At 32.9% G+C, this 21,197-nt stretch overlaps 2 protein-coding genes across 2 annotated transcripts in view; both read right to left on the reverse strand.

Annotated features, from left to right (window-relative positions):
* Window positions 1-21,197, reverse strand: part of LOC119080356 (hemicentin-1-like) — a 259,563-nt gene that overhangs the window by 85,001 nt on the left and 153,365 nt on the right. Inside the window, exons 3-4 of the mRNA XM_037188657.1 lie at window positions 19,279-19,411; window positions 11,208-11,416 (exon numbers count right to left, since the gene is read on the reverse strand). Coding sequence (XP_037044552.1) covers window positions 11,208-11,416; window positions 19,279-19,411 — 342 coding nt within the window. The remainder of the gene's footprint in view (window positions 1-11,207; window positions 11,417-19,278; window positions 19,412-21,197) is intronic.
* LOC119080357 (leucine-rich repeat-containing protein 15-like) lies at window positions 16,818-18,340 on the reverse strand. Its single transcript, XM_037188658.1, has one exon. It carries the CDS (start codon window positions 18,307-18,309, stop codon window positions 16,912-16,914), a length of 1,398 nt encoding a protein of 465 aa, XP_037044553.1. The 5' UTR covers window positions 18,310-18,340; the 3' UTR covers window positions 16,818-16,911.

The following is a 21,197-nucleotide window of genomic DNA, read 5'->3' on the forward strand; positions in this document are numbered from 1 at the left end:
TCAAGGGGCAGTTCATGAAATTCGCCATATGCAATATAAATAATCCAACCTTATTTTGAACATCACATTCTGTGAATTAGGTGACAATTACTGGAAATACCAGAAATTTTATCCACTACAACGATACCGGCATTATTACAATTACATTTGGCCGAACAGGAAACATTTTTGAGGTAGTCACAGTCATTATATCTGATAAATTTATTAGCGAAATGGAAGTCAAAGCGATAACTCTAACGATATTTATAATAATTACACACACTCATGGCTGGGTAAATTCATCACGTTGAGATCATTGGATCAGTAAAATCATTAAAAAATTATTTACAGCGTCCATTCATCGTGCATTTTTCAAACGATACTTTTGAATCATTTCATCCCGACATATTGGATCTAAATATAACGATAAAAAATCAAACCTTCTTTGATTTTCATCTCAACATTTTACGAGACATACCGCAGGTGTTTATCGACTTGTTAGTATATCATGCATCTCGAGGCGATGTCTACGATATGGTTTTTATGAATAGAACCGTAGACGCTTGCATGTTTCTGAACAATAGAAAATTGAATATATTTTTCGACATCGTATACAGAATTGTTTCAGACTATGGACAACTTCCAACAAAATGTCCTCTTCTTAAGGTAAAAGATGGGGGGTTCAAATTTTTCGTTTAATATAATTGAGTGAATAACGAAGCGTTTTCCGTCTTAACCCAGAAACGATACGATCTTTTAAATGTATTCATCAATCCAGAAAAATTTCCCCCTGTTATGCCAGATCACAGAGCCAAAGTTTCAGCTATTCCGTGGATCAAACGTTTGGGCAGTAGGGATATTCTGGCCAAATTTAGTATCAATGTGAAAATTGAACGGTCTTTCAAAAGTAATCGGAACTAAAAAAAAGTGTTGGAAGTTGAGTGAAATTGTATTTTAAGTTTGACAAAGGTAGTTATTAACGTTTAGTTTGTAAGAGTGAGAACCAACATATATGTTTTCATATACTAAATTCTTGGCCAAGCCGAACAAAGAAAGGATGTTCCGATGTCTACAACATTGAACACTAGTCGAACTAAAAATTTATTCTTCATTAGTCATCTCGCGCCGATATGATTTTGTAATTATAAAACCTCCAATTTTATGAATTCAGACAACAATGTAGAATGTTCTGATAACGAGTTTGTTTTTTTGTAATAATTTTTTAACATGCATGAGTAATGAATTTTTGATGAGATCGTATTCTGATCGATCTCATTATATCTGCAACATGTGTAGTGTAACTATGGACATAGTGTTGATTACAGTGCTACTACTTACAGTATTTTTCGTCGAATCATCGGGATGGGTATGCTAAAACTATTGTTACGTTGAAATATATTTTTAACAATTGTCTTTGTACACAGCGTCCATTCACTGTAGGAGTAGGAAATGCTTCTTACGAAAACTTTCGGCCAGAAGAAATGGGTTTCAATGTGACAACAAATAATAATTCCTTCGACCTTAATGTTAATATCAAAAAGGATATATCGCAATTGTCAATGGACTGTGTGATTGAACATGATTCGGGTGGTGGAAACTTTGACATGGTCTACGCAAACCAAACCATTGATGTATGTTGGTTTTTAAGGAATAGAAAATCGAATGCTTTAGTCGACCTGACTTTTAAAGTATTCGAAGATTTCGGAGACATACCGAAAACGTGTCCCATTCGCAAGGTAACAATTTTCTTTATAGTTTATTTTTAAACAAAATATTGTTGAATTTTATGCCTAGAAACATTATGCATTCCTAAATGCAACAATTGATCCTGAAAAAGTTCCGCCTTTCTTACCTGATCACATAGCTAGACTTTCTGTTGCGGTATGGAATAAAGTTAATGGCAAAAAAAGACTTTTCCTAAAAGCAAGGGGATACATGACAGTTGAAAGATCGTTTAAAAGAAAAGGCGGAAGGGGTTAATACAAATTTGTGTGAAAATTTGCCTTGAAATAAAACTGGTATGGGATATATGTATCCTTGGTTTTAAAAATGGTTTTTTAATGGAAAAACATCAAAGTCTGCCGATGAACTCAAGGAAATAAGAATGTGACATTGGTTGCATGGGTGTTGATGTCGAGAGCCGAGTTTTAATTTTCGAACTTCTAATTTAACGCTTGTACACGGAAAACTCATATATGCACCCCAGACGAAGAAATCGGGAACAGCTTCACGATTATAGAACATTAGTTGTGTGCTGCATATTGATCTGAGGATCATACAATGCCCGCCTAATGAATATTGTTGTTGTGTGCTGGATATTATTTTTCAGCGTGCAGGCCTTAGTGTATGCCTGTTTTATAATATAAAATGACGCCATTTTTTTCAATTCAATACACAACCTAATTTATCGTTTAATAGAAGAAATTGATTTAATTAACTTTATCAATTTTATTTGCGTTAGCAAAAAAAACAAAAACAAAAAAACTTAAAATTTTTTTTTTTTTATGTTCAATTTTCTTATTATTGCTTGTTATTAGCCGTAGATTTATATTTAAATTCATCAAATTTAATTTGTAAAGAGATTTTTTTATTTTTGCTTACGTTTTTTCCGGTCACCCACCCAAGTACGGACCGCGACCATCGATGCTTAACCTCAGTTTCTGACTGTTAACGACTTTACCACTGCTGCTATACTGCTTGCATATAGTGGCAGTCTTATTTCGAACCGTTGTTCCTTTGCTTTATGCAGCACACAGGCATATTTATGCCTGCATGCTGAATATTGACTAAATGAATAAAGTCGTCCGTATTTAGAATGGGTTATGCAACAACATTTAATTGAATTTATTTTCTATGAAATGTAGTACTTCTCCCCAATAAGCAATGTCATCGGATATTATTATTTTAATTCTGAGCCTGGTTCTGAATTAGAGGTTTTTTTTAATCGTTCTACAAAAAAACTGTTCACATTAATAGTGAGCATCTAGGGTACCGACACCAGTATTCGGCCGAATAAGAATTGTAGTTTGCTTTACTGATTTTATTACAAATATCTTTAAAACAAATATCTGTCTCTTGAATTTTAATTGGATTTAGCATTTAATTAAGATTTTTTTAATGATAATTACGGATATTTAATAAATTATTTAATATTTTTAATTAAATCTCAAAGTCGAAAAACACAAATTCTCTAGTTATCGGCCACAATTTTCAGTGTTCGGCTATTCGGATCTAGTTATCGGCCACATCTGTCAAGCGTCTAATGTTATTAATTTTCATTGATAAAATAATTATTTTCACAGTTAAAACACTTTCTTGTGACTAATTACCTAATATTAATGATGAAAATCACCAAATAGCATTGATTTAACTAGTTTATCGAAACGTTTTTGCAATGAAATGATGAGCCGTTTTTTCATACACGAACACACACAATACATAATGAAACATAAGGAAACACGTTGGATGTATCGTGAGTTTGTTTACAATTTTTACATCACCTTGGATGGCTAATAATTCAGCGAATTTTACTTTTTTCGAGTATCCGTTGATGTTTAGTGATATTTGAGGTTCAAAACTAATTAAATATCGAGTAAAAACCGCAAAAACAATGAATCCAAAGTGAATTAAATGTGAAATAAAATGTGGCCGATAACTAGTTTTTGTAGAGAAAACATGTACCCTATTTTCGGCCACAAACAAATTACGTGGATTTAACGGAGTGTGAAAAATGATCAAAATCATTAATCAATGAAATAATCCTTAATTAATTGATTAAAACACATAGCCGCACAGAAAAACTAAATTTTATGCGAAAAATACTTCCTCAAGTAGTGCACTATAATTCTTTGATTGCTTAATAAAAGCGTTTACTTTTGTTCTGTTTGGTGGCATGAATACTTTGCAACAGCAATTAAGAAACTTTAAAATAATTATTAGGACCGATAACTATACACAAATAATCTTAATGCGATACATTTGCTGGAGAAAATAATTTTAATTAATTTATTAATTGATTTAATTGTTTTATTAATTCGTAAAGTCTGAAGTGGCCGATAGCTGGGTGGTGGCCGAATACTGGTGCCCGTACCCTATTACGCGAATTAATTGCTGAATACCAACAATTATTTCTGTTAACATTTCAAAAGCCTTTACCACCGCAAATGGATTTAAAAGTTCGTTCGTCAAAATTTCTATTGAAATACATAAATGAAACATTATCATTGCATATTAATTCGGTAAAAATAGAAATAACTTTAAATGAAGGAATAAAATTAGATTTGATAATCATCTTTATGCGTATGTTCTTGAGATCTTCCTTTTATTTCATTAAAACAATAAAATTGTTGCATATTCCATTCTAAATACAGACGACTTTATTCATTTAGTCAATATTCAGTATGCAGGTATAGTTCGATAGTACAATTTAGTCAATATTCGGCATGCAGGTATAGTTCAGTAATACATCCCACACCTAATTTGAAGATATAATTCAGCACACAGCAAATATATACCTGGGAACCTCACAGTATTCCTACGAGCTGAATAATATTGTTGCCGGAACAATATTTTGAAAATATTCATATTACATGTTTATTGTAATACAGCAACCGGGAACATTATTCAGTCTGCAGCAAATATATGCAGCACACAACAAATGTCGAATTTGCTGAATTTTCCGTGTAGCATACGAATACATCAAGTGATGCATTTACATTTAACCATCGATTTATTTCCTCAGCTAACTTAGGGACCAGTCTCTCTAATCAGACGAAAGTAGACAAGAGGGAAGGTACTGCTTTACCCTATAACTTTAAAACAATTTTAAACAAAAGTTCGAATTGAAAATAATTTTAAAACCAAAAACTCAAGAAAAGAAATAACCTCTAGTGCATGTCCTGACATTGATCCAACTAGAAGTGATACAGGCCCTCAGAATGTTTGACAAATATTTAGATTTTCGTTCCTGGCAAATAAATATTTTATTTTAATTGTTTTTGTTCCCCAATTCCCCAAATGGAATTCATGTAGACACCGTTCGCGTATCCATGGAAATGTATTAAATGTATAAGAGTCATGACCTACAGCTTATTAAAATGAAAGCACACAGCAAGACACACAGAAACGTACAAAGTAAATACAGAAAAGGAAACAAGAACGAAACACTCAACAATTTCTTCTAATTTTAAACTTTCTCACCGCCAGCATTCCTAATTGAAATTCATGCCATGTAATTTGAATTAAAAACGACCGCAGAATGGCTTGTTCTGAAGTCATTTATTTCACGACCAAGCATTTTAGTTTCTACACCAGCTTCTATGGAAAAATGATATTACCGTGAAATATAAAACAAAAATTATATGAAGGGGGATGCTGAGTAGATATTTGTATAAATGTGTGTACAATGAGATTATCAGAAAACAAATGACATCAATCATAATGAGGGGGATGAATTATTTGACTATATCCCATTGCCTGAGTTTCCGATTATCCGATGATCAACTCAAGTGAACAACAGGTTTACATTTAGATTCAAAATTGCTCTTATCTGGATGTTCAGTCACATTTACAGTTTTCAAGGGTGTTTAAAATGTTGAATCGAAATATTTATAAAACAAAAAAAATGATATTCACATTTCTGCCTTCCCATTTTTTATATAAATAACTTAATCTGACTCACAATGAATCAAACTCACTTCGCACAATCATCCACTTCAAATTTATTTTGGAAAAAAAAGTAACCATTACACTCTCTGGTACCAACAACGCCCTACACCTTATTTATCATCTCTCATTCTTTCCATTTTTTAATTTAATAAAATTTATTGCATGCAATTTATGACATTCGCATTTGAACAACCCCCCGCACACGAAATTCTATGGAGACCCACAAAGCCATCATAAGTGCCAAAAATTTACCTACCCGCAGTGTATCACTTTTGCCGAGCTATTAAACCATTTAAAAAAAAGTGTTTGTGTATATATACACCAAACAATTTGAACACGCAGCTATCGCTTAAATACGCATATCCCATTCACCGAAAATACTCGACGGTTACGTTACATAAACACAAAACTTTGAAATTGAAAAATGATGGTAATTTGTAACTGTCAGTCAATTGCTATTTAGTAAAAGATTAAAATGTATAAATGTTGGTTTTTATTGTAAATGGTGTAATTTTTATAATTTAAACAGAAACAGATGGTAATAAAAGGTTATGCGCGACGTACACTTTATAGTACTGGATATAATTGCGTTGATAAACGCGTGAGAAGTGCCAGCCTTAAGAAAAGCTTTACATCAATTTTATGTTCATTCGTCACCCCCCTCAATAATCCAGTTACATTTTCAAGTGTCTTATTATATACATAAGGTTCAGGCAATATTTTACCAAGAACAACAATTGAAATAATGGAGTAATTGATTTTATCATGGGCAATTATAATGAGTAATTTTCTCTCATATCCGATGAGAAAGAATTGCGATATTTAAATATAAAAAAAAGAATTCGGGACTCGGAAAATTAAATTGCTTGATAAAGCGTTTAATTATACCATTTGAATGACAATTCGTCCATGTAATGTGTCTAATGGTATTTTGTTATTCCGATGGAAGGAAAACGAAAATATTGTGAGAATATCGAGAATGTGGATGCTTCAAATTCCACACTTTGTTTGAGTAAATTGGATCATCGAGCTTTTTTCGAAGTTTAGAGAATGCCATAAAAATTGATTTTTTTCGATTGGTTTGAAAGGAGATTTGACTAAAAATCGCAACGTTAAAAATATCGAATGTCCTATGTAATAATAGAAGTAATGTACTATTACCGACCAGAAGCACGTATTAGTATATTACGTGTTACGGCACGTTTCATTTTCATTTACATTGCCTAATAGTAATAGTATATTACTTCCGAGGTTCCAATTTTGTGTATTTGATAAGTGGGGTGTTACAGCCCGACCCGAGGGGGAGGGCTGTATTTCCCGTTTGTCGAATAACAACTTGGAACCTCGTAAGTACAATGCTTTACGTGATTAGGCAATGTAAAAGAAAATGAAACATGCTGTAACACAAAAAAATCATTATTTCACGCGCTTAAAATTGAATAAAGTAAACGAGTGGGTGAATAAATGAACCGAAAAATAATTTTCATTACGTCGTTATATGAGATTGGATCGATTTAAAACTGCGTTATTCTTTCTATGATTTAGTGCACTTACGACGTGAATTCTTTTACATTGGTGTGAACTATCACCTAAAGTTTGATGCAAAATCTATCACTTCAGTATTTATGTCGTATATTCCGCTCTTCAAGAGACCAGTAGCTACAGCTCATCAGTTATTCTTGTCGTCATTGTAGATAGTGGATGACTATAACCGTTTCATTGTTTTTACGGTTGATGAATATTGACAAACTTTAATTACTCGCGTTGAATGATATTCCAATAAAATTGAACATGACTTCTAATTAATAAAATCAACAAACTAAAGTAGACCGTTGTTCCAACGAAAATATATTCTTTTTCGAACTGAATATCGCTGTCTTTCTGTTTTATTAAATCTTATGAAAACACATTTCTATCAACAGTTACCAATATTTATGTCTAACGTCTAAGGGACAACCGAAAAATGTAATGTCTCATTTCTCATTCTATTGCTGCCACCAAACAATCGATAAATCCTTAATCCATTTTTTCCGTCACAAAAAATATTGCAAGTCAGAAAATTTATTGATTTTCGTCATGGAATTTAATTCGCTTTACCGAAGGCACAAGTCAGATTTTGGTTATTTATTACATACACACCGTTTGCTGTCTTCATTCCGTAATAGGGAAAGCTTTAAAATCATTACGTTCCGTGCCAAGGTCAACATTCATAACATTATTTAATAGGGTTTTTCCTGACAGCCTTATGAAAATATATGTGTGTATGGTATGTTTTTGTTGTGTTTTATTAATCGATTAAATGTGTTAATATAATAAACGTGATTTCAATTCACAATGGAGAACAACAACCAAAAAAAAAATGAGTTCATTCCCTTGTCAGGTTATTTATATTGATTACAATTCTATCAAGAAAATAAGATTGAATAATCAAAATTATTATCTCATCCGTCAGTGTTCACCTTTAAAATAATAATATAAAATAGAAAGAAAGAAAAAAAATCTCTCCAGGGTTTTACTTTTATTAAACAAAAAAAAAACAAAAAAATTTGAAATATCTACTTATCTCATATACCTTGTTTATGTTGTTCACCCATTTATCTTCAAACAATTTTTTTATATATAAAAGTTCACTCATATCAATCCATAATGTATACCTAATAAAAGATATATATCTACAGCGAAAAAAGCTGGTTGTGCCGTGAAGGAGCATGGTGAAAACATAAAAAGCCCATATCCTTTAATGGACCAATATTTTTTATTTTTCCTGCTACGTCGACAAAAACGGATGTGTACATAAACGTAGATACGCTTTGCATACCGATTTTCATTTTTTCAAGTCTTTTCTCATTTTTTCTTGGTATGTAAGTAGGCATTGAATCCATGGATATTTATATAACATAAGGCAGAAAATCATACACTAAACACTTTGCATACGTACGCATCTTACACACATCTCACACCTTTAACCATTTTATCACTTTCATTCAAAATATAGGCTACGAGCTTATGTCCTTACTATTTCTGAGAAGTGGATAGATATGATGATGATGATGATGACAAGGAAAAGTTCTTTTCCGAAAATAAACAAAATGAATAAAATGTACCATCACCATCACAAAGCTGAACCGAAATATGCTTTTCTTTCTGGGGAGGGTGAGTGGTTGATATTGGGTAGATGTGTTCCAAAAATACACTATCTGGATATCATTGCCATATCACTTTTCATGTACGTGTGTGTGTATGTGACGATATACAAAATAACCAACATGGTCTGAATGGATGCCATTCCCGAAATATTGTTATAATCTTGTGGCATTGTCGATGCCTCCGACATTATTATAACACATAAATGTATTACAACAATGTGCTTTGTGGAAGAAAATGACGATAACAAAGAACGAATTTCCAGAGCGGAAAATTTACGGTGTTTGAATTTCCTTTACGGAATATAATAGAACAACCACAAAAGTTCCATTTTTTTTATCATCTTCGTTGCATATATGAATATATATGAATCTGCTGGTGTATATATATGTTTACCCCATCGAGGTATTATGTAATTCGAACAAATATCAAACCAATACGATTCCAATAATATGAATGATATTGAATATATGCTAATCGTAGTGTGGTGGAAATTGATTTTCCTTACTTTCCCAGCTATATAATTTTTTTATGTCATTTTGAAGAGCGATATGAAAATATGGATGGAATATAAGTAATATATGGATGTGTTCGATGGCTGGTTCCTACTTTGTGCATAAATAAAGTCGAATGAAGAAATTCAACAAAGATTCCAGTTTTATAATATTCATGCACGGTGTTATTATGCTTATAAAAAATTGCTTAAAAGAATGTTGGAATTTTTTTTTTTTTGTAATCTACTCTGAAGAGAATTTTTTTTGGTCTGTGCGAGTGTGTGTATGGCAATCTACTTGAGAGAAAAATGGATGTAAAAATATATGAAAAAGTATTAGGATATAAACATGGCAACGATTTAATATGTTCGTAAAGAGGAACCTTGCAGAGGGAAAGAAAAGCCAAGTTATTAAATGAACTTTGAAGTGTAAACTTATTTTAAATCCAATTTTCGTTATCAAAAGGATGAGTTTGTGTTGAGCAAAAGTGGAAAAGTAGTTCAAACCAAAAAATAGATAGGAATACGATAAGTTTCCAGGTAATCGCATCAATAATTCCACTAAAGAACTTTTATATAATTATGCCAGCGTTGAACTGTAAAATGAAGTTTTTTTTTTGAGGAAATTTTTTATGAATTAATTCTGTTTGTGGAAAAGAAATTGAATGCGTGTATGTGATCGACAAGAAATGAATCACTTTTCGACTTTTAATAACTATTCCCAAAACTTGTTTATGAAAATTTGTCTTCTCGGGAATATAATTTTTGTGGAAGGAATATTGAATGCTCGTATATGAAGAACATAACTGAATCATCAGACCATACTTGGCTGCATTTCCTCGTCATTAAATTGCAATTATCCTACAATATTTCATACAACCTATTTTCAATCTATGGAGCACTGACAAGCTGACCGATGCTGTACGCTACATGCTACATGTGTAAGTGTAAGCAAGAAGTGACATTCAGATAAAGACAAATAAATCAAGTTACGGACGGCTATCATCTGTATAAGGATATCAGAAATAAACGACAAGCTGTGACTAATGCTGTCTTCCATATACCAAAATGTTCAACGGAATGAAGTAAAAGATTTGAAATCAATCTCTTGAAAGCACTAAGATCAAATGAAGTAATAGATCCGATACTGAAGCTATTACATTATTTTGCTGAACAATCAGCATATACGTAGGTTTTCGGTTGGCACAATATGCTCGAAATCCAAAGGTAATTAGTTTCGACTATTTCATATGTCGGTTTTAGTCTTACTCTGTTGAAAAATGTCAATTCAATGGTATACAATTTCATTCCTAAAAATATCTACCGATTTGCAGTTAACTTACGGATAAAACAATCACTTCATTTCTGACCTTTTCTTAAATGACCTTTTGTGGTTGAATACACAAGCGAATATCTCACAGTTCGGCTGGATGACTTGCATTTCACACTGAGCTCATTTACATTGTACCTAATCGCATTGCGTCTGTGGAACTAAACGTCCCATTCCAATCGATCCAGATATTTCCACATGCACTACAGACAATGAATATTGTGCTTCGTGAACACAATTTACACATTTTAACACAAGACTACAGACAATAATTTGCAATGTAAAGCGTTATAAACCCCAGTATTCACTTGAATTTTACCAACTGCATTATTGCAAGTGGTAAGGCACTGAAAACCAATTTGATCACTTAATGTGTAGTTGTTGAGATTAAATTAATTGAAACGACTTAGATAGCATAAAATGAAGCACTTGATTGCACAGATGTATTTCGTACACACCAATACAACCATAAGGTGTATTGATCCGAGGATTCAAAGGGTTGCAGTCAAAGGCTCTCGGTGTGTCATAATAACATACCATCTTGTCGGAGCTTGTTTCAAATTGATATGTATAAAAACAATGATGTCTACTTACCAATTACAGTTAGGTTAATTTTCAAGTTCCGTGTCGGTGAATTACGAAAATCAACACGGCATCGATACATTCCTTCGTCGGACAATCGTATATTGTCCACTTTTAGCTGTGCTGGATGATTTGCGGTGCTAAAATAAGCTCTCGATCCGAACACAGTCGGTGACGACCAAAGTTTTGCTTGACCAAATTGACGCCCTCTTACATCGAAACTGTGGAAGAGGATTGAATTGGAAATGTGGGTTAATATATAGCTAAAAATAGGTAATAGTTTAGTGCTCGGGAAATAAGATATACTCGAAAAAGTTTTTGTAAAATTTACCAAAGTTCTGAGTCTTTTTTCGTAGTTCAAAAAACTATTTAGTGAACGACTATCTAATATCCAACGTGCATTATACATTTCATTGGCGTAAAGAACTTAATAAAAAGTTTGATGCTCGAGTTGAATTATTTGGGTTAAGAGTGAGCGAATAGTTTTACGTTATGTCTTTCGTACTGCGACCACCGAAAGGGAGAAAAACCGAAGAAGAAGAAGAAGAAATTATTAAAAGTTTATCAACACGAAATATAACTTATATTTTATTTTATCTTTTATTTGAAAATTGTCTTTTATCAACGCTACCCGAAATATAAGAGCAGTTTGAAAGCGTATCACTCCATATATTACCGTTGACATTGTTGTCGTTTAGCGACTGTTTGTAGTTGCATTTTCATTATTTCTTGTAAAATAATGGATGGGTTGCATAAACGCGACGGTTTTACTGTCATCAGATGAGATAAGGCTGTCAAAGATATCTAGTGATTCTATTGACGAATTTTATAAGTTGCAATAGGTTCATGCGTGAATTAATTTCTGTGTTCAAAGTAAAGCTCAATACTTGATGCTAAATTTTTTGATTCGTTTAAGAAAGGTTAAATTGAACCCCTTTGCAATGAGAACCTCTTAATAGGCTAGACCCATATTTACTATTCCAGCAAATTCTTCTTGTTACTTTTTCTTGTTCGTCAAGCAACTGGTAATAAAACAAATGAATAGTCACCATATTAAGGGTCCACGCACCCATCAATGCACGGCGTGGGTCAGAAATTTTACATAGCATCCTAGGAGAACAGGAAACTTTTTGGAGAACACCTATGATTTTATATGATTTCTGGTTTAACATATCTTCGCTACATTTATAAATCTAGGAGCGAAGCAGCTTTTCAGTAAAGTCATACGTCATTTTTTATCATGTATAAGTCGTAAGTCTTAAGTCCAAAGTTTATATCATGGAAATCATGAATATACAAAAAATTTCGATCGTTTCGCGGTCAATATTTCCCTTAAACTTATATTACAGTCCTTTTATTATCGATGTGCCAGCAAGTTGCATTTGTATTTAAGAAAATAGTAATTCTTTAAAAATGTAAATATATTCCAACCCTCGAATAGCCCCGATGTTCCAAGTAAGTTTGCGTAAATGGGAACGAGTCATGGTCAACTTGGGCAATGATACATACTATTTAGACAATCACTTCAACTTTTAAAGCTACGACTTTGAATTGAAGGTGTTTATGACTATACATACCATGTATGAAAGAACATCAAGTGTTCGCTATGAGGACACATGTAAGTTTAAACACGTAGTCGATAACGAAAATAAAATAAACAAGTCTTTCCCTAGAGTACCGAGAGACACTGATGCGTCGCGCTGATCTTAAAACTCACTATTTCACTTCCATTAAAAATTCCCTGAATGTTATGTGGAAACAGTACACTCGGTGTCTCGTCAGGGAGATCATATGAGTTCTTCGGTAAATTGTATATTAATAAGGTCAAATAAAAAGTTGACTTCAGCCACGGAACTCATGTCAAGATGTATTGAGTCAGCACAATTGAATTTTTTATTAAATTAATCAGAATAACGCCTAGGCGTAATTGCGTTACAGAATTGGTGAAGTTAACATTACGTCACGGAGCCAAAACTTTACCTCGAGCAAATGATGGAAATGGTACTTCTTGTGTGTTTACCGACCTCGGCTACGATTTCACACAAATAGTACAATTTTCATCATTTACCCAATTATTAAGTAAATGTACTATTAATGACCTACGGTATGACTTTCTGCATTTGAAATTTGTAAACATCAAATTACTATTTTTTTTTATTTTAAACTGTCGAAGAAAACGTAGAATCGGAACTTTCGGAATGAAAAATTATACAATTGCTAAGCTGCAATTGAATTTGTGCAGCCAATTTTATGTCGACGAAAAAAAAACGATTCCAATTCTATTCATTAGTTCAACAAAAAATTAAAATTTTCAAAAACTTTCTTATTACAACGAATTCAAAGTTGAAAACCCTTCGCAAACATCTCAATCAATGCATCGCCGTTGACATTATTACAGTTTAATCTCAGGAGCCCGGCAACGTAATTAGTTTTTCAATTGGACGAATATCTGATGAGCGATAAGACTTTGGAAAAAGTTTTTTTGCGTATACACGATTTCAAAGTAGTAGGGTACCGACACCAGTATTCGGCCGAATAAGAATTGTAGTTTGCTTTACTGATTTTATTACAAATATCTTTAAAACAAATATCTGTCTCTTGAATTTTAATTGGATTTAGCATTTAATTAAGATTTTTTTAATGATAATTACGGATATTTAATAAATTATTTAATATTTTTAATTAAATCTCAAAGTCGAAAAACACAAATTCTCTAGTTATCGGCCACAATTTTCAGTGTTCGGCTATTCGGATCTAGTTATCGGCCACATCTGTCAAGCGTCTAATGTTATTAATTTTCATTGATAAAATAATTATTTTCACAGTTAAAACACTTTCTTGTGACTAATTACCTAATATTAATGATGAAAATCACCAAATAGCATTGATTTAACTAGTTTATCGAAACGTTTTTGCAATGAAATGATGAGCCGTTTTTTCATACACGAACACACACAATACATAATGAAACATAAGGAAACACGTTGGATGTATCGTGAGTTTGTTTACAATTTTTACATCACCTTGGATGGCTAATAATTCAGCGAATTTTACTTTTTTCGAGTATCCGTTGATGTTTAGTGATATTTGAGGTTCAAAACTAATTAAATATCGAGTAAAAACCGCAAAAACAATGAATCCAAAGTGAATTAAATGTGAAATAAAATGTGGCCGATAACTAGTTTTTGTAGAGAAAACATGTACCCTATTTTCGGCCACAAACAAATTACGTGGATTTAACGGAGTGTGAAAAATGATCAAAATCATTAATCAATGAAATAATCCTTAATTAATTGATTAAAACACATAGCCGCACAGAAAAACTAAATTTTATGCGAAAAATACTTCCTCAAGTAGTGCACTATAATTCTTTGATTGCTTAATAAAAGCGTTTACTTTTGTTCTGTTTGGTGGCATGAATACTTTGCAACAGCAATTAAGAAACTTTAAAATAATTATTAGGACCGATAACTATACACAAATAATCTTAATGCGATACATTTGCTGGAGAAAATAATTTTAATTAATTTATTAATTGATTTAATTGTTTTATTAATTCGTAAAGTCTGAAGTGGCCGATAGCTGGGTGGTGGCCGAATACTGGTGCCCGTACCCTATCGCTCGGCAGATATTGAAAAACTTGATTGAAAAACTAACTACGTTGTTCGGTTCCTGAGATCGTTCGCTACACACCGGCAGTTTGTTTGACCTTCAAGGTAAAATTTAATTATTTTCAGATGACAGTTGTCAAAGTTATGTTATTTATACGCAATATATTCAGAATTCAGATATGCTGGATATGCTAGCGTATAATCGAGTATAAGAAAAATGAAAGGAATTATCGTATTAACTTTTCGTTATATAACGTGAAATTTCACAGGTCAGCTGTGTGGTTTATTGTTGTTTTCTTTTTTTGCGAATTTAAGACGAATCGACACAACGCTCAATTGTAGCCTAAATTTGTGCGAAAAAATAACATACAATCGCTAAACCGAACTGGTGTGCATACGTTATTTTGCACCAGCTGGTCCCATTTGGAATTGAATGTGACCAGCTGGTGCAAAATAACGTATGCACACCAGTTCGGTTTAGCGATTGTATTTTCGATGAAAACTCTGTATCCGCGTCGTCCTTACTTGAAAAAGTGGGGCCATCGTTTTTAGTCAAGTGTTAGCTTAGTGTCATAGGCGGCGTTTCAAAATGTCAGAGTAGCAAGTTTCAATCAACATACAACAATTTAATCAATGAGAGTACTTAAACAAAAAAATTAAAGCGCTTCCTCACTGAGGAATCCTCAGGTCAACCGACGTATTCTATGGATATCACCCGACAAATTATGCTGGAAAATTTTACGCAGTTTATATCAGCGTATATCAGACTATAAGGCAATTCCCAACCCCTGTTTAAGTTTTTCTCTTGGAAACGCCTCTCTCTACGCTTCTTTTGTTGCAACATGTGGAACAATTAAAACTTTAGAATGCTAACCAAGTAAGACCTTATGATGAGGTCCGTAATAATGGAAATTCATTCTTATACTTTTATCTACCCATCAATGATCGTTTTTGTACTCTTTTCGTCGGAAAATGGTGTGAATTATTGGCATATCAACTTAGTTCGTATACTTTTTTTTTTCTTTTTCTTACAAAAATGTGTGCAACAAAAATATTTTGTACGAAAATTTCTTCATTACTAGGGTGTAATAATAATAGATTACATTGGATGCTGCGAAAGCAATCAAAAATTGAACCTAATTCTTGAAAATTCCATTACATTCTCAAAAATATTCGGGCAATCTGACACACGCGATCATGCATAGTATGCGTCCTTTTACTACATGTAACGAAAAGTCAAGACTGTGCCCTTTAGAGGCCATCAATTTGTATGGTGTGCCAGATTACCCTACGCCAAACATTCTAATACAAATTGAAGAGTGCCATAGTCAAAATTAGAAAATCCTGAAAAGATTACAACATTAAAATAACTACATTCACACCAAGATTAGCACTGGAGTCCTCATGAAAAGGTCAGAGAAATCATTGACGCTACCGGGAAGTTTATTGCAGATCACCGCGAAATTTTGGTTATAATTTTCGGATAGCGGGAAGTTTTGACTTGTTTATCGTGAAGAAAACATTATTTCCATGCCCGTTATCAACAAGTTTACGGAAAAACGTTTTGTCAACAAAACTTCTCAACTGTCATTGTGGCGAATGAAGTTTCTAAAGTTTTTAAAATTGCCATCTCACCACAGAAACTCTGCTGAGCCGCACCCAAAAAAAATGGTCATACGCGCTTCTTCCTCTGTTTATGTACTATGGCTAAAAGATGCTAGACAATAGGTCTGCTACTACTTTTTCGTCAACTAATTCTACGATGTGGTACGAGAAGTACAGTTTGTTCATGTCATTTTTACACAGTTTTAGATATGTCAGAGTTTTAAATGTACCCAGTCAATTAAGTTCTTCCCAAATTATGAATTTTTGGCGCAAAATTTAAAATTTCTATCGCGAATTCAAATATTGCGCAATTTGGGAAGAACTTAATTGACTGGGTACATTAAAAACTCTGACATATCGACAATCTTTAGAAACTATGTAAAAATGAAATGAACAAACTGTAGTAAAGTTCGACTCCTGGGTTGATTTTATTGCAGATAAAATTTAGAATTTATTTCATTTTAAATAACAAAGAAAGGAAAATCGAAATATGGCGTCGTTCATAGCCTCTTCTCCACGTTCACTGAAGTTATTTCAATATTAGCCAAATTCAAGTTGCCCAAAATTATCCATTGATACCTTATTGCTTGTGATAAATCGTTCACATCGAGTTCGTCTTGATGTCGCTTTAAAGTGAAATTTCCGAAAAAATCCGAATAAATCTTGTTCGTGTCGTCCCCAATCGGCAAGTTTTCTAGCCACTGTAGTTCGCGCTTTTCAAAATCGTCCGGTTGTGGTATTGGCGTATAAATCACAGTTTTCGTAGTCAAATCAACGAATTGTGGAAATGCATTCAAATCAACCGCTAACTGTCCCTGTTGATTGCTGAGGTCCAATTGGATCAATTTGGTTAACGCAGTAAATGCATTGACATTTATAGACGATATTAAATTGTGGTGCACCGCCAAATACCGTAAATTTGTGAGTCCATTGAAACTGTGTTCGGTGAGAGCGGTAAGATTGTTGTACGACAAATCTAATTTCTTCAAATAGTTCAAATTCGAAAATGTTCCATCTTCGATGCGTTGAATGCGATTGTTACGCAAATTTATTGATCTCAAATTGGTCAATCCACTGAACGTGGTCGTTTTTAGCTGCTCGATCCGGTTATATTCCAAGTTCAAATGAACCAAATTTTGTAATTTCGAGAATAACATCGAACCGACGTCACTGATTTTATTACGTTTAAGAGTTAAGTATTTTAGATTCGTCATAATGTGGAACGCATTTCCAGTCACAATTGAAATATCATTCTCACTCAAACCTAACCACTTCACTGATTCCAATCCCGTAAAATCGATGGCATTTAAATCTGCCAAATCGCATTTGTTGATTTCCAACCATTCCAAATTGTTCAAATCACGAAAGAATCCATCCGGCAACGATGATATCGATGCCGATTTCAAATATAACGATGACATGTACAACAGTTTCAGTTTGTAGGCACCATGGAATGCTGATTCACTGAGTTTCAAATTATTATTATTGTCGAAAGCCACTAATTCAATATTCGGTAGATCAGAAAAAACCGATGGCAGCACGTTCACTTTAGCATTCTTAACAATAAATTTCTCCAAGTTATTCATTCCAACGAATGTCTCCTTTCGTAACGTTATCGGCATGTCGTGGGAACGTCTAAGGAGTAGCGTTGTGAGATTTTCAAACAAACTAATTTCGTCGAAATCGCAGTTCCGAACAGAAATGGAATTGATGTTCTCGGTCAGTGTTTCCGTTGGTCCACAGCTAACACTTTTGTCTTTGATTACATGAACTGGTTTAGAGCCCACTAAATCACAGGTTACGGACATCTCTGTGTTTCCCCTACCAAATACGCAGCGATCACAATGTGAAAGTGAAAAAATTAATATCAACGACAACAAAATTAAATAAAGCTTCATGTCGTTGTGTCTCTTCTCAGAAAAAATAATAACTGAAATTCGTTCCTCACGAAAAATTTCCTATCCACTCTTTTAGTATATCTATCTATAGTTCTTGACCTTAGTTGATAAGAGTATTACTACCACAAACCGAATGATATGATCACAAGAAGCAGTCTAGTTTAAGATTGTATAGCAGTTTGTAGCTGTGTTGTGCACTGCATAGAAATTATAATCGTTGTCACCAGTTGCCTGAAATAATTTTATGAAGGTATGGGCCTTAGAAAGATCCATTGTAGGACATATTGGACATATGGAAAATAAGCATCATTCACAGTTGTCTGTTCAGACGAGTGCATTGCGATTTAATTTTAATATTTTTGTTCTAAATTTTGTCTAGTATAAAATCTTTTACTTCAATATTTTTAACCTTTTAAAGACGGTAATCATATGAATAGTTTTACTACTTCATTTGATGTAAGATTTCATGCAACTTGCTAGATTTGTATCTACAGAGTTTTTATCAGAGTTTTGAAAATCCTCGATGTTCCTAGTCAACTGACTAGTCAAGTGCTTCCCAGTTTATGATATTTTGGCGTGAAGTTTTAATTTGCTAAGTGATTTTCAAATTTTGTGCCAAAATATTATAACCTGGATACACTTTGTTGACTAGGAACATGGATGATTTTTAAAACTCGACAAATGTTCCGAACTAGAAAAACCCACTGTAAAATCTCCTACTTCATTTTATTGAACTTTTTTTGCTCTTTAACCACTTTAGTCAGTACTAGTCGGTTATTACTTAAGTCGTTATCGATAATACCTAGGTAGGCAATCCAAAAATTCAAAAAAAGGACAACTCCATTCTCAAACCAGTTTTTAATGTGTAAAATATTTTCATCCACTTTCGGAACAGTTCAACAGTTTGACTGGTATTCGTCAATTAAACTTTACAAAACCAGTCTGTGCACACGCATTATATTTACAAACCTGTATAGTGGTTCTCCATCTCCTTCACGAAACCATAGCACCATATAAACGGCATCATCCCGTTCCAATGGAGTTATATCGCATGGGAGCATTGCTTGACGGGCTAAAACACCTTGCACTGATGTGATGGGTACTGAAATGAATGAGGAAAAAAATATATTAACACGAAGTTGGTGTTGAATATTTTGAGTTTTTTTTTTTTAATTTAGGATTTTTAATGAAAGTTATAATTACAGCATCTCCATCATGATGTTCACGTTATTTAAATTCCGCTTGGAAATATTAAAGATTCACTGTTGTTGTTGGTTGAATATTTTTCTTTGGCATTTTGTTATATTTAAAAAGAAAAATCTCCTCATCCAGATCTAAATTCCAGAATATATTCGTTTGTTGTTACGAAAAAGTTTGCAATTTTATTATTGAGAAATATTTTCTCTAGTTTCTCTAAATTTGGCGAATTAAAATTTCAAAAATGTGGGTAACACTAGGTTAATCTATTCGTTGCCAACTAAGAAGGAGTTTCTGCACCCCCTAAACGTATAGTCACCATTTACGTTGAAATACCTTCTGGATTGTTTGATTCGAATTATTTCTTAAGACTAAACATTAAAAAAATTAACGTTATATGTGCCTGAGTCTGCAACTGTCGAGTAGTTTTTTTTTGCGACTCATGGTTCACTGGGAACCTGTATCTCTTCAGGATCCACTAACCCGCTGGGTTTTCTATTGTTAAAAAAAATATGCTACAAATCAGATTACACCCATTTAATAAACAAACCAAAACATTTGATAGATTTGAGATCCTAATCCTCATTTATTTGACTTTTTTTTATTAATTTCCAAATATAATCAAACGAACCCGTAAAAAAGCCATTAGTTCATGCATGCATGCATACACCTAAATTTGCATGCGACGACAATTTTGATAACATTATTGAAGATTAATTAATCTCATAAACACATGGTCTGGTCATATTGAAAAGTCGTGCAATATTATGGTGTAACATTTTATTCGTTAAATAAATTATTGCAACATGTGTACATGTGGATTTGATATTCATTTTATTGTAATAGACCAACAAAATCGTATAATGCATTAATAAATCGAACTCATCCATTGCATTCCATTCATTTTCGGGACATAACATATACGCATTGGAACATTTGGTTTCCAATTGAAATCGTTGAAGTATTAATGATATTTTAATACAAACCGTTTTTACGTGCGATCTACATTTATTATGCAATTCATCAGCATAGCGCGTTTATTAATTACGTTTCCATTTGAGAAATATGAAACAAAAAAATAACTATTCATTGTTTGTGGGCATACGCGCTGGGCTTAAGTCATATTTTCAATTAACCGATATGAATAAGTAAAAACGAGTAAAAGCAAAATATTTACTCATTCCCAACGATCAATTATATTGAAAAAGCGTGCTGTTCAATCGCACCGTTCTGTTAAATAGAGCGTTAAGCCATCAATATTGTGGGAAAAAGCATTTTTTATTTTGATTCACCTGTCTATTTAGACAAAAAAAATGTGACGGCTATTTACCGCAACGTGTGTCACACATCTAAATATACAACAGTGAGGGTTCATTGAAAATTAAAAATAAAAACTAAAAAAATATCCAAATACGCCAACCTTTCCACCCATCGCGTTATATTGCGTTTGTCAATTGAAGCGCAACGCAACCATGCGAAATTGAAAATATAAGGATTTTTTTATTGAAAAATAATTTTGAAAAATAAAACGGGAAAAACTCTCCTTTTTTATGCGATGCAATTTCTCTTGGTGCGACATGTGTTGTCGCTGTCATGTGAGTGAAATATTGGTATTTCAATTTTAAATTAAAATCATAAATTTTAGACGGTGAGTTAAGTAGGAACGTAATAGAAACACGCTATTAAAACCT

This window comes from Bradysia coprophila, unplaced genomic scaffold (assembly GCF_014529535.1).
Source record: "Bradysia coprophila strain Holo2 unplaced genomic scaffold, BU_Bcop_v1 contig_350, whole genome shotgun sequence".
NCBI lineage: Eukaryota > Metazoa > Arthropoda > Insecta > Diptera > Sciaridae > Bradysia > Bradysia coprophila.

Coding starts and splice junctions, on each gene's coding strand:
- LOC119080357 (XM_037188658.1), bottom strand. CDS start 18,309: ATGAAGCTTTATTTAATTTTGTTGTCGTTGATATTAATTTTTTCACTT.